At 51.0% G+C, this 25,558-nt stretch overlaps 5 protein-coding genes across 5 annotated transcripts; 3 read left to right on the top strand and 2 right to left on the bottom strand.

The window, feature by feature from the left end:
* Positions 1-283: 283 nt before the first annotated feature.
* Positions 284-1,861, top strand: ColSpa_04817 (UPF0214 protein; the record flags this gene model as incomplete). The annotated part of the gene is made up of 1 exon (XM_049271029.1): positions 284-1,861. The coding sequence occupies one exon, from the start codon at positions 284-286 to the stop codon at positions 1,859-1,861; it is 1,578 nt and encodes a 525-aa protein (XP_049126986.1).
* A 2,864-nt stretch (positions 1,862-4,725) lies between these two features.
* ColSpa_04816 (uncharacterized protein) lies at positions 4,726-7,919 on the bottom strand (the record flags this gene model as incomplete). The annotated part of the gene is made up of 4 exons (XM_049271028.1): positions 4,726-4,932; positions 4,962-7,617; positions 7,670-7,754; positions 7,838-7,919. 4 exons carry the CDS (start codon positions 7,917-7,919, stop codon positions 4,726-4,728), a joined length of 3,030 nt encoding a protein of 1,009 aa, XP_049126985.1.
* A 10,324-nt stretch (positions 7,920-18,243) lies between these two features.
* Positions 18,244-18,609, top strand: ColSpa_04815 (uncharacterized protein; the record flags this gene model as incomplete). Its single annotated transcript, XM_049271027.1, has 2 exons — positions 18,244-18,255; positions 18,313-18,609. The coding sequence occupies 2 exons, from the start codon at positions 18,244-18,246 to the stop codon at positions 18,607-18,609; spliced, it is 309 nt and encodes a 102-aa protein (XP_049126984.1).
* Positions 18,610-19,179: 570 nt separating this feature from the next.
* Positions 19,180-21,986, bottom strand: ColSpa_04814 (putative beta-glucosidase M; the record flags this gene model as incomplete). The annotated part of the gene is made up of 5 exons (XM_049271026.1): positions 19,180-19,881; positions 19,949-20,625; positions 20,678-21,693; positions 21,749-21,789; positions 21,849-21,986. The coding sequence occupies 5 exons, from the start codon at positions 21,984-21,986 to the stop codon at positions 19,180-19,182; spliced, it is 2,574 nt and encodes an 857-aa protein (XP_049126983.1).
* A 2,760-nt stretch (positions 21,987-24,746) lies between these two features.
* Positions 24,747-25,257, top strand: ColSpa_04813 (ankyrin repeat domain-containing protein 17; the record flags this gene model as incomplete). The annotated part of the gene is made up of 2 exons (XM_049271025.1): positions 24,747-25,109; positions 25,210-25,257. 2 exons carry the CDS (start codon positions 24,747-24,749, stop codon positions 25,255-25,257), a joined length of 411 nt encoding a protein of 136 aa, XP_049126982.1.
* Positions 25,258-25,558: the final 301 nt, after the last annotated feature.

Below are 25,558 nucleotides of genomic sequence, written 5' to 3'. Positions count from 1 at the left end.
AGTTTAGCTTAACTCCCGTCACATCCCAACCTCAAGCCAGGTCACCCCTCCTTCGCTGGACATCCTCCCATTCCAGCTCCTACCCCTTCACACACGACTTGCGCACCACGCTTCATATATCCAAGACTCCCGCCCGAGACCTCTCACGTTCTCTGCGACTTATCCCTCACTCGCTATCGTTGTTGATTGATGGGCAGGATCCATCTATAGTCGACACGCACAAAGGACCGTCACTACCCGAGGTCCTTTTTTATTTACCCTCTCCCTCTCCCTCACCCTGATTATGCCCCAGCTCACGAACTCGGCCCACGAAGTTCCAGTAATCAATACACAAGTCCACGACTCCGGCAACACTCCCTACATCATGGCCGAAGAAGGCGGTCACCACGTCCCGACGGGCGGCAACAACCACAACCCAGCCAGCGACAACCAGCAAAAGCAGGCCCCCGAGTTCACCATCAAGCCCCGCATGGACAACTTCAACGCCGAGGAGATCCGCGAGGCCATGTCGCCCACCGGCCCTATGACCCCGAATCCCTTCAGCCGCAAGAACACGAGCATCGACATTGATGACTACTTCACTGGCCCTCGCGACATCCTCAAGCACTCCAAATGGCCCCTCTTCATGCAGATGCACGGCAGCATCCTGCCCAAGATGATTGTCCCCTTGATCTGGATGTCTCTCTGGTCCGCCGCCATTACCTGTATCGACAAGTTCCGCACCAACATGGGTGTCGACTCTGTTTTGTTGACCGTCCTGGGTTTCGTCGTCGGTCTGGGTCTCTCGTTCCGCAGTTCCACCGCCTACGAGCGTTACGCCGAGGGTCGCCGCTACTGGGCCCAGCTTATTCTTGCGACCCAAAGTCTTGGTCGCGTCTTCTGGATCCACGGTGCCGAAGCCCAGGACGTCGATCCGAGGCAGTCGCTCCTCCGCAAGGTTGGCTCCATGAACCTCCTCTTGGCTTTTGCCGTCTCCCTCAAGCACAAGCTTCGATTCGAGCCCTATACCGCGTACGAGGATCTCGAGCACCTGGTCGCCCATCTGCAGACGTTTGCCCAGGAGGCAACCGCGGCCGAGCCTGAGAAGATGGCCCTCAAGAAGAAGAACTTCTTTAAGGAGACTGGCGAGTACCTCGGCGTCTCCTTCGCCGCCAGCAACCCCCGCAAGTCCATCAAGAAGGCCTCCCGCCCCCTCGGTAACCTGCCCCTCGAGATCCTCAACCACATCTCCTGCATCGTCGACAAGATGGTGGAAGATGGCCAGCTCAAGGTCCCCATGCAGCAGACCCTGGCCTACAACAACGTAGCCCTCCTCAACGACATCATGACGGGTACCGAGCGTGTCCTGACCACTCCTCTCCCCATTGCATACACTATCGCCATCAGCCAAATCACTTGGGTCTACGTCATGCTGCTTCCCTTCCAGCTGATTGACAAGCTCGACTGGATCACCATTCCCGCCACCGTCGCTGCCGCCTATATCATTCTCGGCATCCTGTTCATCGGTCGCGAGATTGAGAACCCCTTTGGCGAAGACGTCAACGACTTGCCTTTGGAAGCTTACTGCGAGCAAATCGCCTCGGAACTCGACATCATTGCTTCCTTTGAGAAGCGCGACCCATACCGGTTCATGGAGTCTTCTCGCAACTTGCCCCTGTTCCCCGCCAGCATGGCTCCCTACCACATCTGGATGGGCCGCTCCGAAGAGCGCGTTCGCGACGCCATCAAGTCCAAGCACAATACTGTCTTCGAGTTCCGTAAGAAGGTTATTCTCGAGAAGGCAGCGTCGAGGGCCGGCCACTCGGGGGAAAAGACAAGCAGCGAGGCCACGACCACGATCAACGGCGATCACAACGTATAAAAGATGCTGTGGCTTTTGTTTTTCGTTTTTTTCTACCTCTCTTCGACCCCTTGCTGCATATTTCAGCCGGATGAGAAATGGGTTTAGCGATTTGCTTGAGGAGCATTCAAAGGCACGGAAAATTCATGCATGCCCCGACAGGCGGCTTTGGCACTGGTACGGTTCGGATTTTCTTTTCACTGTAATTACCTGGAAAACAAGGACAGGTGTGTTTTTTTGAGCGCGGCATTGCATCTCATGGCATGAGATATTAAAGACATACTCTACGACGGGTAGAAATCCAAATTGAATGGGAGACATTTCAAAACATGACGCCAGTCTGGTGACCGAGAGCACTGTAATCCGACTGTCTGACCTCGCCATGAAAAAGACATTTTCGTGAACCCTCGCAACCAAGCACTACACCCCTTGCAAAAACAACTGACCCGGCCATCTGCTTCAAATATAAAATGGCGTTGGTGATCCAGCTTGACCCGGTCTGATTGTTAAAGAGTCTGGGCATCGTCAAGAACCATGATCGGGGACCCGGCGCGGGCCGCCCTCCGTGAAGCGGGGCCATCGGTAGTGTGGTCGCTGGCGCTCGTGTGTGTGTGTGTGTGTGTGGAGATTTCCTCGGGCCTTGAACGACAGGGGTATGGCGAGGACCTCAGACAGGCGGAGACTCCAACGCATAATGCGTACGAGTCTGGGTTACATCCAAACCGAAACAAGGGGTTCAATGGCGAGAGCATTTCACCAGCACGTTGTGGCCAGGTCGTTCTAGACCTTTGATAAATGGGACTGAATTGTAGGACGGAGCGTGGTGACAAACTGTGGGCCGTCTCAGCCGTTTCCTCCCCGCAAACTGGATATCGGGTCTGTTTAGATGGAGGCTCTTGCGGCTGATCGCTGAACTTGAGGCACCGGAACTGAGGATGGAACAGGACGGAGACCTCCGCAGTTCTTTTGCGCCAAATTCTCGGAACCTTTCCCTATAATTTATTTACCGTCTTCGAAAAACGGTGGATGTCTGCCAGTCGCCCAACCAAACCCCGAAGGTCTTTGGTATCGATGCTCACGACCTGATTTGAGAATATGGTTGCGAACAAAGTAATCTTGTCTGGTTCAGCGGTACGTACGGTTGGACATTGTCGCCGACGGTTCCTGGAAGCCACAAACCATAGGCTAGTTTGCACTCTGCGGAGCTCTGTGGAACCGTGTTTTGCCTCGGACTGATCGGGTACCGTCTGCCATTCCTTTCGTGCCGGTCATGACGCACAGTGCTTAAAGCGCGACGTAGAATCGAACCTTCCATGCCTCTTCCCGTCAGGCGGTACGCATAAAGAGTCTTCCTGGGGCTTCCGCAACGTTGACCACCGGGTGTTGGACTGTTCCCACAGCTAGCCGTCTTCGACACTCAGCCAGTCCTTATCCTGAGAGGACCTGAGAAATTCTTGATATACACTGACCGCCTAGGCCTGTTCGGTGGGCGTTCCCGTCCTCGCCGAAATTGTGGGGTCTTGCAGCCATTTCTGGGACTTGTCCTGATACCGCATTTGACCCAGGGGCCAGGGCACACTACGACTTACCAATTGGACTGCTCCCGGACTTCTGCTTCGGAGCATACGCGCGATTTCCTTTGCAACGGAATCCTGGAGAGCCCGGGCCGCGTATTGTATGAAGTTCATTCTACCTTTCCGTTCCAGCATCCGGGCCTTGGTTACTTCGGGGGCTCTGGTTTGGTTCTTGATTTTCAGACATTAGCGCTGAGTTGGCGCAGTGCCTGAATACTCGTCAGAAGCAGACCCGCCTCACTTTATCGATTTTCGGTGCGGGAATAGGGTGCGACATTTGAGAACGTGCTTTAAGGAGGGCGAGAATAGGGCTGCCAAGAACCAAGGACTTACATGGCCATGGAATCAGTCCGCGTGCAGGGAGACCCGATGATGCGTTGCCCGCCTGCCGTTATAATCTTTGAGAAGAAAAGCTCGACCGTCCATGCTTGTTGCCTACCCCCCTGTCCTTCTGCAACAACTTGGTGGCCTTCTTAGCCGCGCACTCACTTTGTGTGATTCTCTACAATCAGTGTTCTCAGGCTCAGTCATTATCTTGTTCGGGGCAGCCACAGTTGCGATAGGCGCGAAATGTATTACAGTCTAGGCGCAATTTCTAGCAATGAGTGAATACGATGCTTTAATAGGGCAACGTGACTTTTGTTCAAGGCTTAAAATGTGTTTGCTTATAGGTAAGTAATGGACCTGACTCAAACTCAACAACTCGTTCAGAGGTTTGGTGTCTTTACTGTTCGCCTCGGGAGTAGGCGGGTATGTCCGACCCATCGCAAGGTGCGGAACGAGGAAGGACCTCGGTATGCGAGTGAAAAAGCAAATGTCGGCGACCAAAGAACGTACCGGGCATCTGTGTGGAATCAGTTTCCTGCTCAGAAAAAAGTCAGACCTTAACTTCGGGAGTATGGGCGACTCGCTTGGGATAAGGCTCTACAGCACTGCCTTGTTTTCTCCAAGTCCTGCCACGGTCGTGTGTAGAAGCCCTTGGCGGTTTGTTGTCGTATATTCTGAGCGGGTAGATATGACAGATGTACGAGGCAATAAATTCGTCTGGTCACTGCCGTTTCAAGGTCGACTCAAAGGGAACTCACTTGTTTTGCATGACTCGGAGCAGTTGCATTTGTTATAACATCCATTCAATTTAACGAGAGTATGTAGTGAGCTATCCATTACACGGGTCCAAAGTATATAAGTACATGATTATGGCGCCCAAACTGCCCTATCATGGTCAAGAGTACATGAGCCATCGACGGCCCAGCCCAATCGCTGCCGTGATGAAAGACCTAGGAACAAAAAGCTGCAAAAGACCTCCGTGGCTTAGTTGCAGTCCGCACCGGAGAAAGGAGCCAGGGTGATCTCCTGGTTGTTGTTGGTGAAGCGGCGCCCGTCGGTGGCGATGCGCAGGACTGAGTCGGCCGAGTTGCGGTTGAAGAAGAAGCGGGTGTAGGTGTTTGTGTTGACGCCGTCGTCTCCCGCCGCCGAGCACTTGAGGGGCACGCCGACAGTGAGCGACCGGTCGTTGACCTCGCAGATGAGGGGGCAAGCTTGCGGACGAGGACCTGGCGGGGGGTGAAGCCGTTGACGGGGCGGTTGTCCTCCTCGTAAGGCGCAGGGACAGCAACGAGCTGGCCGTCGGTCTGGTAGAGCTGGCCCGTGGAGAGGTTCAGGTCGAAGCGCGCGGCGGTGCTGCCGGCGGGACGGATGCTGAAGCGGTTAGAGCCAATGGCGACGACGGAGCCAGGGACCGGGCCGGTGGAGACCTTGAGGCAGAGGTTGCGAACAAAGCCGTCGGTGGAGGTCGGGGACGCGGATGAGGAGGTGGAGGAGGTGGTGGTGGTCCCAGTTGTGAGGGTGCTGGTGACAAAGGTGCTGCTCTCGGTCGAAGAGGCCGAGGTGGACTCTTCCGTGGAGGAGGTCGAGGTCGAGGTCTCGATGAAGATGGGCGCGCTGGTGACGGTCGACGTCAAGAAGGTTGAGGATTCGGAGGTGGAGGTCTCGGAAGCGGACGTCAGGTCGTCGGTGGTCGTGGACTCAGCGGTGCTGGAGGACGAGCTGATGAGAGTGATCGTGACTGTAGCGGAAGAGCTGCTATCGCTCACGGTGACGGTAGTCGTGGTATTAGGGAAGGCGGTCGGCTCGGCGGAGGACGAGAGGCTTGTGATGCTGGATGACTCGATGGCGGTTGAGTTGGGGAAAAGAGTTGACGTGGGGAACTCAGTCGAAGTCTCGGTGAAAGTCGTGTTAGGGAACAGGGTGGAGGAGAGCGAAGTCTCGGTCGCGGTGGCATTAGGGAAGCCAGTAGACGTGGGGAACGCCGTGGTCTCGGTGTCAGAAGTGACGGTGGTGTTGGGGAAGAGAGTCGAAGAAGGAGAAATCAACGTCTCGGAAGTGGTGACGTTGGGGAAGAGAGTCGAAGAAGAAGACAGGGAAGTCTCGGTAGATGTAGCATTAGGGAAAAGTGTCGAAGCAGAAATTGACGTCTCGGTAGAGGTTACATTAGGGAAGAGAGTCGAAGAAGCAGACAGGGAAGTCTCGGTGGTGGTGACGTTAGGGAAAAGAGTCGACGAAGCAGACAGGGAAGTCTCGGTGGAAGTAATATTAGGGAAGAGAGTTGAAGAAGCAGACAGGGAAGTCTCGGTGGTGGTGGCATTGGGGAAGAGAGTCGAAACAGAAATCGAAGTCTCAGTGGTAGTGACGTTCGGGAAGAGAGTCGAAGAAGCAGACAGGGAAGTCTCGGTGGTGGTGACGTTGGGGAAAAGAGTTGAAGAAGCAGACAGGGAAGTCTCGGTGGTGGTGACGTTGGGGAAAAGAGTTGAAGAAGCAGATAGGGAAGTCTCGGTGGTGGTGGCATTGGGGAAGAGAGTCGAAACAGAAATCGAAGTCTCGGTGGTAGTGACGTTCGGGAAGAGAGTCGAAGAAGAAGAGAGGGACGTCTCAGTAGAGGTCACGTTGGGGAAGAGAGTTGAAGAAGCAGATAGGGAAGTCTCGGTGGTGGTGACGTTGGGGAAGAGAGTCGACGAAGCAGACAGGGAAGTCTCGGTGGTAGTGATGTTCGGGAAGAGAGTCGAAACAGAAATCGAAGTCTCAGTGGAAGTAATATTAGGGAACAGAGTCGAAGAAGCAGACAGAGAAGTCTCAGTGGTGGTGACGTTGGGGAAGAAGCTCGAGAAGGAGGAGCTCGTCTCCGTCTCCACGGACGACGTCGTGTTGGGGAAGACGGTAGTCGACGCGAAGCTGGACGTGATGGTCGTGGATCCCGAGGTGATGGTCGTGTTGGGGAACGAAGTCGAGGTCACAGAGTCAGTGGCAGCTGAGCTGCTGGACTCGGTGGAGGTGGTGTTGGGGAAGACGGTCGATGTGAGGGTGGAGGACGTCTCCGAGATAGTAATAGTGGTGCTACTGTTAGGAAAGATGGAGGAAGTGATGGTCTCGGTCTCGGACAAAGAGGAGACGATGGTGGAAGTAAGAGTAGTGGTGTCGAAGACAGGGGGCACCGACGTGGTGCGGGTAACGAAAGTCGTGAAAGTAGCGTTGGTAAGGATTGTGCCAGTCACAGATGTGGTCTCCTCGATCAGCTCCGTGGCGGTGCTGGCAACGGAGGTCGTAGCAGTCACCAGCTCAAGGTCGGTGGAAGTGAGGACGACGGTCGCGAGGGCGGTGGACGTTGTGGTCGTGGTCGCCAGGACGGTCGAAGCCGAGCCGGTGCTGGTGACGGTGATGGTGACTACGGAGGTGGACAGAATTGTAGCCGGCACCGAAGCAGTGACGGTGACTACGGCAACGGCCGACGTCACAGTGTTGGGTGTGACGCCGAGGCAAGAGCAGGCTGATGCATAGCGTCTGACGGAGCTGCAGGCCGAGGCGTATGCTGGGAACGTGTTGGAAGAGACTGCGGTCGCGGGGGCCTGGCGCCTGTCGAGAGAGATGGTCTCCAAGATGGTCTGGGTCTCGGTGGCGACGGTGGTAATCTGAGTGGTGCCGAAGACAAGGGTGCGGGTGCTGGAGACGAGAACCGTAGTGGGGACGACTACGGTCTCCGTTGCGACCGTGGTGGCTTCGGTGATGCCGACGACGCTGGTCTCGGTGAGGGAGGCCAAGGCAGTCTCGACAACGACGCTGGTCTGGACGGGACCCGGGCCGGCTTCAGTGACGGTGAGAGTCGACGTGAAGACGCCGCTGGTCGGGAGCGTGACAGTCTGGGTGGTTGTGCTTGGGGGATATCAGTCACCGGAGCCTCGGGACCTGGGGGGCGAAGACTTACACGGCACCGGGGTAGACGGTCACCTCCAGGTACCTGGAACAGTCGGCGGTACCGCTGCGGGTTAGGATTTGAGTGGCCGCGATGGCTATAGGAAATTAAGGTCAGTCTGCGAGCTCTTGGTGTAGATCTCCAGGGGGGGGACTGGATGCTTGGATGGGAGTGGCTAACCTCTCAGGCAGTTGTCCCTGGCACACTGAGCAGCGCTCAGCCCAAAGAGGGTGGCCAGTACGGCGGAAGTGGAAGGCTTCATGGCTGTACTGAGGGTAAGGAATGGATCTCTTTTGGGACTTGGGACCGTTGGACTTCGGGACGGGGCTCGAAGAGTTGATTGTCTGGAGCTTGTCGATGAGAAGAGATGCAGGAGAGAGATGACTGCGCTGGCGTGGAGATAAGAACAACATCCTGGGAATTCTTTTGGAAACGTCGAGTTATATACATCAGAAGGCATCTAGAAGAGACACCCAGGAAACAACACAGATAGCCCGAAAAAGCGCGTCTTTCCAGTACCAAGGGATGGAGGCAAAGAGCCTCTGCCACCAATATCGCGCCTCTCTGGGTCTGAGACTCCTTCTTCCCTTGGGTCATCTCGCGATTGCCTCAACGATAGTACTGTACATACGGGCTTGTCCATCGTAGAATCGGCGTCTCCCACGCTGAAGCCGCCGTTGCTTGCTTTGCTCATCGAGACATCCCTGCCTGAGCATGTCAGTTAGAGACGAGGCCAAGCTTGCGGACACTAGCGAATGTGGCTTGATTAGCACCAGCGTCGTGCCCGCGGCGATGGAATCGTCGCCCGCTGTGCGGGGCTCTCGCAGAAACTCGCCCCACTGGCCGCGGGGCCAGTAAGGTCAATAGGAGATGAGCTTGCGTGATGAGAGGATGTTCCCTAGCGTGGCCGCGGCACTACGCTATTGGCATAGTGGGCTTCAAGTTGACTGTACTGCAAGGAACAAGACGGTCTTACTGCAAGGGCAAATGAAGTCTGTCTGAGATGTAGGCATCGGATCATGGCACACCGTGGCAGACACTTGGCAGGGAACGGGCCAAAAGCCGCGGGAAAGGGAGGAAGGCCTCCCCAGCCGCGAGGAGAAACTCCAGAAACCTCCGGGACACTGCTGATTGGACAGAGAAGCCGAAAGAAGAAAGAGCAGGCCTAGAAGCCTGCAGACCCGCAGGAATTCGTCAAAAGCAAGCGTTGTTCGCGCGTGAGAGTGGACGGGTTTGAGTCCCGCTCTGCACGTGCGAGTCACATTTTAATGAAGGTCTTCAGAAGCCCTGCATCGGATGCAGACAAGAAACAAGTTCGCCACGCCCACAACGACAAAACCCGGTTTTTTATGTTTGGTTTCATCTGATGGGAGCTGAGGTTACCAAGGATCTCGGGAGCCGCAATAGCTCGGCCTGTCGTCTCCCTGCGAGATGTTGTCCCAAGATCTCAGCAGCGGACTCATCGGACCGCATCAATCCAGACGTATGGAAATGACGTCCCGAGGGACTCATGACGGATATCGTGTTGATGATGTACCCCGCCAGCCCAGAGAATGTTCTTGCAACAGGAAAGACGATGCAACTTCTTTGGAGCCTTGTGTGGCACCACAAGCCAACCATGTGTTGGAACCCCCACGATCGCCCAGCATCCAACATGCACATGGTTCCCATAAATCTTTTGCTTCAAACAATGCTTTTGTGACATTTCAAGAGCGGTCAAAAGCCCCGACACAAGCTGAAATTGGTGACTCTCCCCTTGGATCATGGCTTTAGTATCGAACGCGCTGACCACGAACATATTCGCTTCCATGATGGCGGCTGAGATCCTCAGCCCAAAATCTAACCTCCTTCTATCACCGTTTTTCAGCTCGTGGAAAATGTAACAAGCCTGTCTTTTCCAAATCCCAACAACACGAGGGATGCTTCTACGCCGTCATTTTCGTGGTTGCTCATGAGACATGTATGGGTACCGCATGCAGGCTAGACTCTAAACGTGCCGGAGGTCTCAAGCGGAGCGACTCGCAAGGCTTTCCGGCGGTAGTCGGGTCTGGATGAGCGACATCGCATGAAATCACGCCCCATGGCTGACTGCTATGGCCCCCGAACCCGAAAGCTTGTGTCAGATCCCGAGTCCATTTGGCGAGCTGTTTCTTGACGCGATGTCTTAGCAAGAACCCACTGCCAAGGTAGCTGAGCTGGAAAAGGTCTTGAAGATGAGCCTCGCGTGATTTGCGAGTTGAGATATTCCAGTGGATGCTTCGCATGTCTCTCTGTTGTCCTAATTCCGAGCAACGTTGTAAAATCTTGGATGAGGAACTGAAGAAACCCTTGAGCAGTAGGAACATTGAATTTTATGGCCGCATGTGAAAGTGAAAGCTGCCAAATAGTAACCAGGTACCCTTTGGGCACTTAGTCGTTACTAAGATGAGATGATTTCATCAATTGTTTGAAACTTTGTTGCGAACTACGGCCCATCTGTGTTTAGTTAATGGAAGAAAGGTTCAAGGTCATTTGATGCCGGGACCGTCCTTGTTGCAAAGACACGACTGTCTACAAGTCCACCCCTAGTCCGGAGATGTAGGTTGTAGCAGTAGGCCACAGTCAATCTTACCTATTCTGGTCGTGCCTTAGGAATGTGTCTGGCACAAACGCGTCAATCAACTGCCAGATCTGCAGCGAGCCTATTTTAGCGCAATGGTCTTAGATCTTGATGGCCTCTTTCTGTTGGTCGGCAGCCGTGCAACAGATCCAGTCGCCCTAGGCGATAAGTAGCTCTCAAGAGGGAGATCCTGTCTATAACAAAACGGCCGTTTGACGACCGGACCCCACGCAGCTGTTTATGCTACTTTTCGAATGGGTAGTTCACTGGTGAACCCTTTCTGTGACGGCTTCTCCATGGCATTAGATGCAGGCTGTCCACCGGCACATGCACTGAGACAACCGGGTGTCGAGCCTCCTCGCTAGCATGGAGCGTGCGGTACGGCGCGCTCTCGAGACATCAGTCAATATCGAGAACCCCTTGCTGTCAATGTTCTATTTTTCGAGTCCTCTAGTGTATGGGACGTACCTGTGGATTCGCGCAGACCTCAATACTGAGCTGAATGTCATCATAGATTCGTTCAAAAGGCTCACTTACCCCAGGGAGGATTCAAGTGCGGTAGCAATCGGAATTCACCATACCTTTAACCACAAAGATTCAAGATTCCAGTCACGATGTATTCCGTCATAAAACAGCAGGTGTTGGGACGGAATTCCAACTGTACTCATCATAGCCACGGTTAGTTGCAACAAGAAGGGACATTAATGCTGTCATTCTGATACAACACGGCAATTCCTTCTTAGTGAATGAGGAAAACTTACTATCTTTGGTGGAAGCATTCTCATAGTCTTAGTCGGAGGATGGTGCTAGAACCTCAGCGACAAATCACTATTGTTCTCTTTGACAGTCTCGGAATTTGAAAGACGAAACGTATGAAATTGAGAGATGTTGTAAGTAGTGGCGCGTACCTACCCACCCATCTGTTCTCAAGTTCCGAGAACTAGCCCTTTCCAAGTAGGCTGTCTTCAAACCAACCCAAAATTGCCAACGACTAATTTATAGAAGACACCCGAGATCATTGAAAGTGAGATTCGAGAACCCCAAGAACAGCCAACTTTATAGGATTCCCTAGCGGCTATGGTCGGGTGCGGCTGGGAAAAGTAGAGAGAAATTGTTGTCATTCGACTTATTTCGGAACACACGGCCCTGCTTCTTGTCATTAAAAATTAATATCCTGGAAAGGTATCGTTGGTATGGCATGTTACTTCATGACTACTTCAACACCTAGTTGGGACTAACCCGTACCATGAGAAACTCTGAGACACAAGAAACCCGCATCTGGCTCTATCCATGACAAGCAACACGGTTCCTCTCTGCCATGACGCCTTGGTCGCAGTGTAAAAGCACGAGGGAGGAATGGGAATTTAACGCACCTACACAAGAGGGCTCTATCAGTGTTTCCAGCGCAGGAATCAAACTCTGGAGTCAGAGCTGTAAGTTCCAAAGCTATTATACCACAGATGTCCCCGTAAAAAGGTGACGTGAGAGCTAGGGTAGTTATATGTAGAATTTTGGCTTATCAACAGCAGGTTTCTTTCATCATATACCCCGTCATGGACCAAGGTCTTGTTCAAATGGTCTGCAACCATTTGCTGGTGTCTACTAGACCTGTGTATGAGCAGCGAAGGATGCACTTTGCCCCGTGGCGTCGCGCCACACCGCCGCGAAACGAACCCACTAGCTGTCATTCCGAATTTTTACATCATGGCTTGCTTTGACAGTGTCGATCATTTGGTTATTCCATCTGTCGGACCAGGTCCTTATAAAGCGGGAGATGCTTAGCTTGGCAAGCTTGGAACCACAAAAGTCGCGACAGAGTGGGGTTGCACAAAACTGACGAATGCTAATGTCTCTACGTGCGATGTATGGCATGGTAACGCTCGTGTCAGTAATAGCTAACCACCTCCGTTGTCTATTCAACGGTCAATGGAAACCCTCAATAAGTCCCGCTGTCATGGAATGCATCGATTGGACAACCAAGACACTAATTCGTTCTGGAAACATGATTACAGTTGAATATGGATGGATCTTGGGCCGACTTTCATTCAATGAGGCAGGCGTTTGAAGACGGGTAGTGGAGACAAGAAACCTGGGCCCATCAGACTAACAGCGCTCATCAAAGAAGAGAAACCGTAATCTTGGCTGGCCACGACCCAGGCAATCGGTCGCCGGATCCGGAAGGAAAGGGTTCTGTAGTGAACGCGATCACTGAGACATTTGGACGAACGCGTGCTGGGAGGACTGTTAGCAGCGTTTGTAGCATGCCTGGGTAAAAAAGGTGGCGTACTCTTATGTGGCTTGTTTCCCTTGAATTTGAAATCTCTGTCTTTTTTCTTGGCTCTTATCATTGACTCGTGTCGTAGTTGACTGCCTTACAGCTGTGAGGTTTTGATCGATTCTTCTACCAAGACCGAGACTCCTTGAAAGATAGGCTTGAAATCACTACCTTTACATGACTCCCGTTAGTCCTCCCTTGCCACGACGCGACGCGAGCCGGTAAATTATTTTCAATTGCGAGACGCTTGTTGACCGAAAAACGGTGAAAAGATCGATGCGTTGATAGACGAGGCGATCATTCCCGATGCTGATCTGGCCCATCCTAGAGAGGGCAGGCATGAATTCTTCCCCCGATGGCACCGGTGAACGGGTTGGCACGGCCGAGGATTTCCTTCCCGAAAACTCAAACGAGAGTTTCGTCGACCTAATCATCGGCGTTACTGTCGCCTTACTAGTGGTCACAACTATATTTGCTGCGTTACGGGTCTACGTTAGGGCGGTCGTGATAAAAAAATGGGGAATAGATGACACACTGCTTGTGTTGTCTTTCCTTGCAGTATTGCTTCACGGTATCGCGATGTGTCTAGGTAGGTCTCCTAGTATCAGTACAACGTGATGCCCAAGCCCTAGGAGTACACCAGCTAATCAATTTTTACACACAAAAGGTACGATATTCGGCCTTGGAAAACACATTTGGATGACACCAGTAGACATAATTATCAAAGGCCAGAAGGTAAACCCACCTCTTCTACACTTGAAATCGCACGTACACTTACTGCAAAACTGTAGTTGGCAGTATTCATCATCGTATTATACAACTTTGCCTTTGTTACTATCAAAATCGCATTCCTGCTCCAGTACCGCCGAGTGTTCCCGCTTCCAACAGTCGAGTTGATCTGCAACATCGGAATCGCATTCCTGATCCTGTTTGGAATATCCCTTGTCATCTCTACGGGCGTCACCTACAGCATGGTGTTTGGAAACAATTTTTGGAACTCCCCCATCGACATCCTGGGATGGTGGCTTACGAATGCCGCCATACACCTGGTCACAGACATATTGATATTCATTCTGCCCTTACCACTTTTGAGCCGGCTCAGGTTGCGCAAACAACAGAAGTTGGCGTTGATTGCCAGTTTTGCCTTGGGTTTCTTGTAAGCAACAATTTGAAACTGGATTGCAGCCTTGGATATTCCGCCGAGCCCCTGTGTCGGCGCGACTGAAGTCTCTTGCTAACACGGATCACCTGTCAGGACCTGCGCTATCTCCATCATTCGCATAGTCTCACTCCCAGCATCGCTTGATACGATTGATCAGACGTACGAGGGCGTGCCAACCATCGTTTGGAGTGTTGCCGAACTTTCAAGCGCTGTCATATGTTGCTGTATTCCAACGCTTCGCCCATTGATTCAAAGATCTCGGTACCTGCCCGGCGGAAGCGCATTCAGCGGAAGCGGGTTTAGCAATACACCTCTTTCCCCATCCAACTTACCGCAGCACAGTGACAGAGTGTTTTCTTCGATGAGTTACGTATCGGACACTGCAACGAAAAAGGTCAAGCCTAGCTTTTCTTGGAAACGAAGCCGCCAACGAAGCGAGAAGTCGACCATTACAGGCGTTGATGAGATTGAGCCGGTGCCTGCAACGCCAATGATGCCCGTCGAACCGATAGTGCCGGCAATGCCGGTATTAGAGGTGAACGGCGTCAGACAGAAAAGTAACGGAATCTTTGAGAACGGAGGAATTCCGCAACAAAGAAACAGCATCAGGAACAGTATGTATAGCGAAGGGAGTCTCGGAGTCGGAGATGGAAGTGTGAACAATGAACTGAGTGTTCGGAGGCACATGAGCATAGCGTTGACCGAGAGGGACTCTGATGACGATGTCTCTTATTTCGGAGTCAGGGAGGACGATGTGAACATGATGTGTCCGACTCCGCTAAGTCCCCCACCAAAATTTCAATAGTCGACGCGCTCTTCATAGCATGACTCTGTAAATACAACGATGGCAATAGGTGGAACCGCAGTTGCACTGCCGTTAATATGACTTATGTAACTCGACTTATACCTTCTTCCAAAAACTATGCCCACTGAAAGCAGCTTTTCTCAGCTACGGGACCGGCTTTTTTTCTTTTTCTATTCTTTTTTTTTTGAAATGGATAGAGTTGGTAAACTTCAGCAACCGCCTCAATTGTTGCTAGTTTTCATCCACTCGTCTGAACTGTGACCAGAATACTTTAGCACCAGCACACTTGTTGGTCACAGCGATCCGAGTCTGGGCAAAGTCATGAAAGTTGATTTGAACGCCATCGAGCCTGATACGTTGTAGAGCGTTCAACTGTTCATCCTTCCCCTTTGGCGACCCAATGATTCCAATACTACTATCAATGGCAAACCCCTCACTTCCTTGGCATGTTACTTGCTTCCACGCCACGCATGCGTATCAATGTCATAGACCACATTTGCATTGTTGAACTCAACGGTTCTCTCCTGGATGCCCCAGAGGTACTTCTAGCATAGGTTTCATACCTCCTTGGATGTACCGCAGGAGACAATAAATGGGTTGAAAATGATCATCGAAGTATAATCACTGGCGTTGACAGCTGCCCTGATGGAGGCGGCCTAGTCTGGAAGAGTCTACAATGCCCTGTTAATGTGTACCATTCTTTTTGAATTGATAGAATTTGATCGGAACATAGTGCGGCAAACTCGATACGGCCAGGCGCGAATTTGAAAGCACGTAAGGGCCTGCCAAATTGCAGTTCGGGCATGTACCGGGCATTTTCAAGCCGTCATCGCGACACCGTGCCCTTACTGTCCGGGCAAATGTCGGATACATATCCGGGACGGATTTCGCCAACCAGACAAGCGAAATCAGAAGATACGTGCGTTGGTCACCTGGCAAAAGGCCAGCAAGCAACAGAGTGGTTTTCCCTTAGACACACAGACCACAATACTAGCCACAGCAAGGATACCTATCCTATCGATTGGCGTATTCGTACGTTGTCTCAACAGCCTGGAGGGGCAGGTGTTCCAGCCGCGCCTTAACGAACCAATGGCAGTATACAACTTCACGCTGTTTGGCAATAAAGCTTTACCCATTGGAGCCCGAACGTGGAGCCCGAACGTGGAGCCCGAACGTGGAGCCCGAACGTGGAGCCCGAACGTGGAGCCTTAACGTTACCATTTTTAGAGCCTCAGAAGCCGCAGGGATCAGATGCGAATGATTTAAGGGCATTGCTTACACAACTCTCCCGTAAGTAGTCGTCAGATCCGACATTTGACTACTGTTACCTTCAACCAAAGGCAGCTTAGTAGTTGACGAGTAGGGTATAGTCCAATGGCAGAATTAGAGGTCGGATGCTGCTAGAGTCAAGGGTTAGTCATACATATCAGCTGGCACGCTGGTGGTCTGGCAGTGGCTAGCTAGCAAGCCGGCTGGCGGTTTGACCGCCTTCGATAAGAGGCCTAGCACGATATTTGCCGCTAGGCTGCCTTCGATCAGAGGTAGCAATAGTCAAAGTTGAATCTGACGAGTAGCTGCCGCATAGCATCAGTCACCGGATGTGTCCTGGCCTGTACGACGCTAAACGTACCATGCTCGGGCTCAGGGGGACAACTGCCAGAATGTAGCCCAAGCGCACGGTAGCGGTGGGTACTAAAACGGGACTCTAATTTTCTCCGTTCTTTATCTACTATGTAAGTGCTAGTGCATTTGGGTTTCTTCATTGGACGGAAACATGTAGGCTGTAAATCTGATTGGCAGCCTCCACACCTTGTCAAATTTGATGTGGTCCGCACCGGTGGGATAAGCGCCGGTTGGACAGCCGACATGTTGAAGAGGTCGTTGATCAGAACCCGGCTAGTGGCTGTAGCTAAACCACTGTTATGGCAGAAATCTAGGGTTGCTAAGCTTATTTCCGTCCCACTCACCATCTCCAATTTGTGTTCTAGTAGGAGGAAGTCAAGCCTTTTGGCATACGCGATTGCAAGCTCAGGTATGAACGGGCCTGGATGAAGTGTATTCCGAACCTAAACTTTGGAGCATCAATAACTGGTGCCAGTCAACTTGATTGCAAAGGCTTCTTAGCTCGACTATGATGCCCCAACTAAACAGCCTCCGGTTCCCTTCTTCGCACTCGCTTTTGTGATTTACAGCTTTACACGTAAGGTATTGCAATTGTCGCCGACGATCTTGCTGGAGTCGGAGCACTCGGATCAGTTCTGGCACTTCAGGGCCGTCTCTAATTGATTTTCAGCCGTCGCACGTGGCCCGAATACAGCTGGGAAATGCACCACCCTGTTTTCTCGAGGGAGTCGATTCCAATGTTTTGGCAATCATTGACAGGGGAACCGAGTCATGTGTTCTTGTTATCTAGTATGGCCATAGTGAGTTAACAGCCATGGCGTAGACGTTGAGGGACGGCGTTCCAGGGACCGGCTTGGCTTCTGTATCGAGATACCCTTGCGTAAAAGGGAGGGACTAGAGCAGCTAAGAGATAGTTTGTATGAATTTGATACTGGTGGAGCTGGTGCGGTGTATGGAGCTGATGCCGTCAATTGAGCTATGGGGGCTGTGTTCTGAGCTTCACGAATACGGAGTGAGATCTTGATTGGTGGATTTCTGAGATGGAAAGACGAACGTGATTGGATGTTTTTGCCTTTTCACATAATGCAATGCTTACAGTCCTTATTTGAATCGGATTGTTAATGACCATCGCCTTCCTCTTCTTAACACTCTCTTTTATGACGTTTCCTCTCCTCGTATTACCAATCCCATCTTAGTACTTATTGAGGTTACCACCAGCATCGATACGCAAACTGAATCATATATTGCACCGATGCTGATAAAAGCATAGGTTTAAAAAAAAGAAAAAGGGGCTAGACAGGGAGGCCCATCAAAAGTTGAGAAGGGGACGCCGCTTCCCTGCGGACTGTATGGGAAATTCTGACTTGTTCAAGGATGTTACAAATCAAAGCTCCTGTTACGCTAACCGAGGCAAGCCCAAGTAATGAAACGATACTAAGCCCATTTTTCAGTGTTGGATATCCTGTAAGATACGGCTAGACTACTGCCCGCCTGCGAGTCAGACCTCAGCCGGCTAGGAAGACTTCTGCTTGCAGAACAGAAAGCTGCAGCTATACCCAGGTAAGATCCATGGTTCTTGGGTATTTGCCGCAATAGGTACCGTACGTCTAGTAGAGGAACTCTGCAGGGGGCTCTTAGGATAAACTTCTCCGCCTCTAATCAGGCGCTTAAGTCACGGTTTTCTACCAGAAGGTACACATGGTACACGGGTGAAGTATTTAAATATTGTACAAGGACATGTGACCGTGGATATGATATGAGAAAAATATGTAATAAATTATATCTTCAAGTGAATTAGATTGACGAATATAGTACCTACTCCAATAGGAAACGTTAGGTACTGGTATACCATGACAAGCAACATCTACAGGACAGGAGTGGGGTTAAATAATCAATACAATCTTGCTCACAGGCATGAATGCGCCACGTTAGTGACAAGTTCTGGTATGCCCAGCTATATATAAAGCTCAAGAGAAGCTGCTCTCCTGGTGCTGGGTTCTGTCGACCACCAAGAAATCAGCTACTTCTATACCTACGCTTCCGCAGCTGTAACGCAAAACCATTTCCAAATCACATCCTGTCCAAAAAAAACAAGCACCCTTAATCCAATCATATCTTCAAGATGATGATCAAGGTAAGTATTCAGGGCTGAAGATTTGCCACAACAATGAGAGGCTAATCTTCGTTCCAGTCTGCCGCTCTTCTTGTTACCCTTTTCCCGACCCTCGCTTGGTCTTGCGCCACTTACCACTTCTGCCTTTGTCAAAATGGCGACAATAGTTTCAACGACGCAGTTATAAAGAAGGCTTGTGGCAACTTCGGAGGAAGCTATATGAAGTTTGATGATGGTCGCTATTACTGTGTAGCCGGGTCAGCTAACGCTGGTATTGGTGGCGTGCAGCCACTGTTGCTGAGCAACTGCCGCTTTAGAAAGGCGTGCAACAACTACGGTGCTGCTGGAGACTCCAACTGTTGGGCGAAGGATTAGAAGAAGATTGTTAAGAGTTTGATGAAGAGGAGAACAGATAATCGAAGGGAGATGGGATGGCTGTCAAGTTTGTCAGTTGAGAGGAGGCAATTCTTTGTATCTTACAGCCTTCTCCAGCCTAACCTTGACCTCATCTTATTGGTAGACATTTCCCATCCTATTTCCACACAGACTAGAACCGAGTTCATCGTGCGTGTAAAAAATCACATGCACTAAGTGGGAAAGTTACTGTTAATTATCTGACCAAGGAAATTGGTCTTGAAGGCATTTGTCGTTGCTAAAAACAACCCGTAGATCCTGCTGAAGCGTAGATTATTATAAGGTTCACGAGACTACCAACCTCCAATGAAGCCGCAATTCAGTAAGAAGCATAGAATACTGTGTTGTATGTTATGTTCAACATCCTGCCTTCTGCTTTGTTTCATTTCCGTACTAGGCTAACTAACTTTTTCGGCCCAACAAGAATAACAGCACCAGGGTTGCCCCACGGGCGCCCGGCGGCTACCAACAGGACATACGCATGAGGTACAGGGCATGGCTACTCTCATGCATTTCAAGCAGTTTAGATATTCATATGCCTTTCCAAAAGAATGTCTCTGAGAGGTTGAAACTAGCGCGCGATATCTCATCCTCTGGCCTGGAACTTGAAGCAACAATGACGATGTACTCTCCGGCCTCTGCAATCCACTTAGATCTCTCTTGAGACCAGTAAGAAAGAGAATACTTGTCAAGAACCATTTCAACAGTTTTAGTCTCCTTGGTAGCTATGAATGTCTTCGCGAAGGCCTTCAACTCTCGTACAGGTCTCAAAAGCGTACTCTCCGGGTCGGAGATGTAGACCTGCACCACCTCGGCGCCGTCGTACGGTCCGGTGTTCTTCACATCAACTGAGATCTTCATTTGGTGCTCTGCAAAAGGCTCGAAGCTTCTAGGTACCTCAAGTCTCGAGTACTTGAACGTCGAGTAGGAAAGCCCTTGTCCAAAGTAGAAGAGCGGGTCCCTATCAACCGATTCGTAGTATCGATGGCCGATAAATACTCCTTCGCCGTATACAATGTCGTAGTCGGCTTTCGAAAATGTGAGGTACGCGGGTGTATGTTTGATGGACTTTGGAAAGGTCTGAGAAAGTCTGCCAGAGGGATTGACGTTACCAAAGAGAACGTCCACGATACCATGTCCGGTCTCTTGACCGCCAAACCATGCGTGAACCAGAGTGGCTGCCTCAGATTCCCAGGGCATCTCGATTGGACAACCAGACTGGGTGACAATTACCTAAAGCCATGATGTCAGTAAATTACTTGGGGATGACTGTTCGTCTTTGGCATTAGGATAAGCTCACAACATCTGGGTTGGCCTTGAGAACGGCTTGGATCAAGTCATCAACGCGACCGGGAAGCCTGAGGTGCTTACGGTCCGCTCCCTCGTACTCGAAATCAGAGGATAGGCCAACCACAAGGATTGCAACATCAACAGTCTTTGCAAGGTCTGCAGCTTCTTTGATGGCAAGATCTTCATCGATCACTTCAAATCCACCGACACGTCCTGCAAGGGTCAATGCGGTACCGACGCCCCCGGAAAGATCTTCGTTTACTTGAATGACTTCCAGGGCGATGGGTTGCCCCTCAGTGATCGCCATGTCATAAAACCTCTCCATCGAAAGTCGATTGAAACATGGCGTAGGTCCCGTTTTGACCGGGTGCTCAGTCCATAAATCAACGACTTCTTTGCCATTGATTTTCAGCTTGCCTTTGCCAGAGGTGCTGAACCCAAAACGGAAGAGGCCCGAGGTAGAAGGAGTATAGTTTGCTCGAGCTCTGGCATAAAACTTCTTCGGTAAGGATGCATGGAAACTTTCAGGTACGTCAATCAACTCCTTTTGTGCATGGGCCGACACAAGGACTTTGGCACTAGAATTTTCTTCAGGGTCTTCTCCAAAGACCTCGACGGACCACCCAAAACCCCCATGTCGCGCCTCTGAGGGTGCAAGGTTTTTGAGAAGCGGGCTAAATCTGAAAGCTGCGGGTTATGTTAGCCCAATGTTTGACCTATTAACAGCGCGTAGGCTCACAATGACACCCTAAGGCGTATGCCACGTTTTCCTTGCCGACCTCCTCTACAATGGCATCAAACGGTGACACAGAGTAGTAGGGTTCAACTTCCGCACTTCCGCCTCCGCTGAGGGCGGGATTCTTGACGTGGTCACCAATCAAACCAATCCTCTTCTTCTCTGTCTTGTTGATAGGAAGCACTTTGCGGTCGTTCCTGAGCAAGACAATGCTTTCCGAGACCAACTTGCGAATCAGCGCTTGTTGCTCCGGTGTATTCGATGCCGAGAGATAACTAGAAGGTGTCGTATCCGTGACCTTGTTAACAAGATTCAGAACATGTCTTACAGCATCGTCGATTGCTGCGCGGGGAACTTTTCGACTGTTAACCGCCAAACTTAGACACTTTCCCCTCCACTGCGTCGGTCCAGGCATCTCCAAGTCCAAGCCGGCATTTAAAGCTTCTGAAGTGCTGTACGTGCCAAACCAATCGCTCATAACGAGTCCTTGAAAACCCCATTCGTCTCGCAAAACCTGCTTGAGAAGAAAAGCATCTTCACTGACGTGGACTCCGTTGATTTTATTGTATGAAGTCATAAAAGTCCAGGGATCCGAGTCGCGCATGACCAGCTGAAACGGCATGAGATGGACCTCACGCAATGTCCGCTGCGTCATGCAGACGTTGTCTTCAATGGAGTTATCGGACTGATCGTGTGCGGCGTAGTGCTTGACGCTGGTCGCAACTCCTCTTTCTTGTACGCCATTGATGTAGGCGGCCCCAAGGATGCCACTCAGATAAGGGTCTTCGGCAAAGGCCTCGAAGCCTCGTCCAAACAGCGGCGAACGCTGGAGACAGATTGTGGGAGCAAGTAGAACGTGTACTCCTCTTGCTCTAGCTTCTTCACCAAGAATATTCCCAATTTTGTGCAGTAGTTCGACATTGAAGGTTGCTCCCATACCAGTGGCAGACGGCAACATGGGGCTTGGGTTCTGGGGATCGACAACTGTTAGTATGTATTGGATGGCCAAGAAGCCATACCTGTATCAAGGTTTTGACCTAGGCTTATGGTCATGCATCAAGACTGGATGCTTACCCGAGCAAATGAACGGCGGCCGCGGATTCCATGGGGCCCGTCTGAGGTCTAATTAGACAAATATTAGCTTCGTCTGCTATGGATCCCAAGTTTCAAATACAATAAGTTCGGGAATTCCACGATGAGGGAGACCGGTGGTCCGAAAAGATCCTTGGCCGGCAAGTAGCTCGATTTTTTCATCCCAGCTAAGCTGCTCAATTAAGGCTTCAACGTCGAGACGAGTGTTGTCGGTTGGCATCTTGATGTCTGAGACCAACAAAACCTGTGATTAACAATGATGAGAAAGAACAAATGGAAATATAGGGAAGTGCATCGCTGGTTCCTTCTGGTATATCTTATGCGGCATGGCCTCTCATCAAAGTGGTCTTCCTTCAGGGTCAAGCACAAATAAGCCGCCGAATTGACCGATCAGTCGTAGGAACCACGGCCCGATTCGGAGTATCGTCGGCAAACAAAACGATATTGTACCTGTCACGCGTAAGCAAAATCCTGCCGCAACTTACTCAGTCAGTCCAACTTTGGTCATTTAGGCTAAAGCAATATTCCCGGAACCCTGTCCGGAGGCTTCCGGACTCTACGGGGCCCCCACAAAGTCCACATCCGATCCAGTCCGGGGACCAGTTGATGGCCTGGCATGGCGAATGCGAATGCCGCTGACTCCATTCGGTTAAATCCCCGCACAGGACTTGGACAGTACATGGCCCAGGATTAAATACGTTAATTCATGAGATACGTTCCAAAGCTAGATCTCAAAGATATCATTAGTCCAAGTGAGTAGACTTGAGGCTCCGTCTCAAACGCTACATGTACTCCCCATAACAATCAGTAAGAGAGAAACATCGTGTCTATGGGTCATTTTCTGGAGTTAGTGTGTGTACTTAATCTTCTCAGAGAATACTACTATATTTAAATGTACTGAGGCCTGCTGTTTGTATGCCTTGAACCGTGAGCATGTACCCGAGCTAACGTATTTAATCCTGGCGCATGTACCAATGCCAATAGCGGATATTTAAATCGCCGCTTGATTAGAGGGGAAATTCAACACAGAGCGTTATAAGCTTCATGAGGACGGACACACTGACTGCTACCTGTTGATTGCATGCCAGAAGTGAGGCTTTTGAAGCGTAAGCGAGGATATGCTGGTAGTCACCATGGGAGGTTTAGATGCTGACCATGTGTCTTGTTCCAAATGATGAAGGTCGATGCTGATCGACTGCCAGATGATGGACACTTCAGCTTGCGAAAAAGGGGCCATGCAGGTTTAATCTTTTCTTGGCATCAGTTCGCTGCTAGGCACCTAAATCGTCCATTTGTGATCAGTTGCTTTCTAATAAAAACCGCCATCACGCTCAGCAAAGAGTAGTAACCAGCAAGGCAGTTTTGGTATTGTTGTGGCAGAAGTAAGCAAAACAACATGAGTTCAGTGAGATTGTCAGCATTGTAGGCTCTTATGACACTTATCGTTTTGGAACATTGGTATTGATGACAGGACATGAAACTAGCCAACTGTAGTTTTGTTAAGGCATGTAGCCCTTGTTGTCATCAATGCTCAAAATCATTTCAGGAGATGTTCGACTGGTCTAGTAGCTTCTGGTTCGGTCGAGGTTTCGCCGCGAAAAGAAAAAAAAAAGGCAAGACGAAAGTGTTCACCGTCAACTAAGTGAGGTGAGACCAATGACGCTTGAAACCACCAGATCTACAATGAGCTGCATATACAAGCCAAGATATTATTACGGCGCAAACTTTTCCGGCCTAGGTACGTTCTCTGAAAGCTGGTGTATTGTTACATGCTTATTAGTGATAGTAATCTCTAGTCTCTGCATTGCAGTCCTCCTTGGTGGACTAAAAGAGCTTGGAGTGGTCTGGATAGCAAGACTTTCAGTATGACGTGTTGTCTAATGCTTACCAAATAGTGAATCTGACGGAACACAGAGAGTACCCAACCGAATTTCTTTCGTCGGGCGACAGCACACCGCTGATGCCTGCCGGTGGGAAATGAACTTCGTATTCTGTGCTATTTTCGTCTGCAAGGAAGTAGTCAGGACTCACTGTCGAGAGGCGGTCAGCGATATCACCCAACAGTCTTGTCTGAACGGTCGAATTACTTGAAGATAGTTACTGCCAATTTTCATGCATATCTCACATTCTTTTGGCACTCAACAGCATCTTACGATCCACATACACGATGTATGACCCGCAGCCAGCCGATTTTCTAGGAGTGACAGCTTATTGGGGAAGTAGTAGAGTTAGCATTGGTTTTAACGATGCTAATATACTGGGTAAAGCGAGATACACACTCTCTGGTCCGTAGGTTAGTAACCCGGTTCTGCAAGAACTCGATCATGTAGGACTGTTACAGCTAATGACGATGCCAACTAACAGAGCTGCTTCTCCTAAAGCCTCAAGACACGTCGTTTGGAGCCAGCAAGTTGAATCCGGAGCGTCTCATCAATTAGGCTGAGATCCTACGACCACGAGTGGGATTCATCTCGAAAAGGTTTCACCCTCTTTGCAGACATTATCGTGCATCGGAATGGGCCCAGGAACTTTGCATAAATAGGATTGACAAAGCCTAATTGAGAGATATGAAGTGCTCTTTGTCATCCACCGTGCTCGGTACAAAGCTGGCACTAAGAGAGGACGACATTAATCTAACCGCTGACATAGTGCCAGACCCATGCCCTTGCTGTCCCCGCATCTCTTTGATCGATCTGTGCCGAGTTCCGATATCACCAGGCCGCAGGACAGCGAATGTAAGATTGTGAAGTGGCTGCAGCCAGCCAACATGCAGGTGTTCCAGGTGCCAATAGCACACCACTAAGTGCATGCTTTCTCAATAAGAAATTTGACTGGCTTGCTTAGCCTAGACTTTTGTCTAGTTTTGAAGGTTCCACAACTCAACTTCATCCTTCGAAAGTCCCGATGCTAGACGATTCCACCTTGATTCCACGGTACTACTTACCATTCCGAGCCTCTGCTAACCCAATTGAGCCGCATCATGCAGGTATCTCTGCCGCCTTTGGACGCCGCGTGGGACCCGACCCTGCAGACTGACGACGGCGAGGAATATTGCTGGACGCCGTTGCAGCTTGCCGCCAGAGGCGGAGAACTGGACAGAATCCGGGAAATCCTTGCCGCCAACCCGGCCGCCGTCAACGAGCCCCCGCGCGGATACTACGGACAGACGGCCATCCAAGCTGCTTGTATGCACGGCCAAGAACAGGCCGTGCAGATGCTGGTCGATGCCGGAGCCGATATCCACTTCTGTGGGGGCAACAACTTCCAGAGGAATGCTTTGCAGATTGCTTGCGGGCACGGGAACGAGAAGGTTGTCGACGTCTTGCTAAATGCGGGTGCCAAGGTAAACGAGGTATTGTCGACACCGACACGTCGGATACCCGGGTCACAAGCGTCATCAGTAGCCGTGACGCGGTACAACGGAAGAACAGCACTGCAGGCAGCATCAGAGCGAGGACATGAGCATTTGGTTAGCCGACTTCTGGAGCTAGGTGCGGATATAAATGCTCCACCGTCACCAACGGCGGGTTACACGGCATTGCAAGCTGCAGCTGGCGGTGGCTACACGGCGATATTGAAGTTTCTCATCCAACACGGGGCTGACATCAATGGTGCCTCGGCAAAGTACAAGGGCTACACGGCTCTTCAAGGAGCATGTTTGCGAGGTCATGACAAGGTCGTTGACCTTCTCCTTCAGGAAGGTGCCGATGTCCACGCTCTTGGGGGCACTTACGGAGATGGGATGGCTTTGCATGCGGCAGCCGAGAAGGGCCGCTTAGACATAATCAAGCG

This window comes from Colletotrichum spaethianum, assembly GCF_022836535.1.
Source record: "Colletotrichum spaethianum MAFF 239500 DNA, contig10, whole genome shotgun sequence".
NCBI classification, from domain to species: domain Eukaryota; kingdom Fungi; phylum Ascomycota; class Sordariomycetes; order Glomerellales; family Glomerellaceae; genus Colletotrichum; species Colletotrichum spaethianum.
Note: the sequence above shows the minus strand (reverse complement) of the source record. Positions and strands in the feature narration are given on the sequence as shown.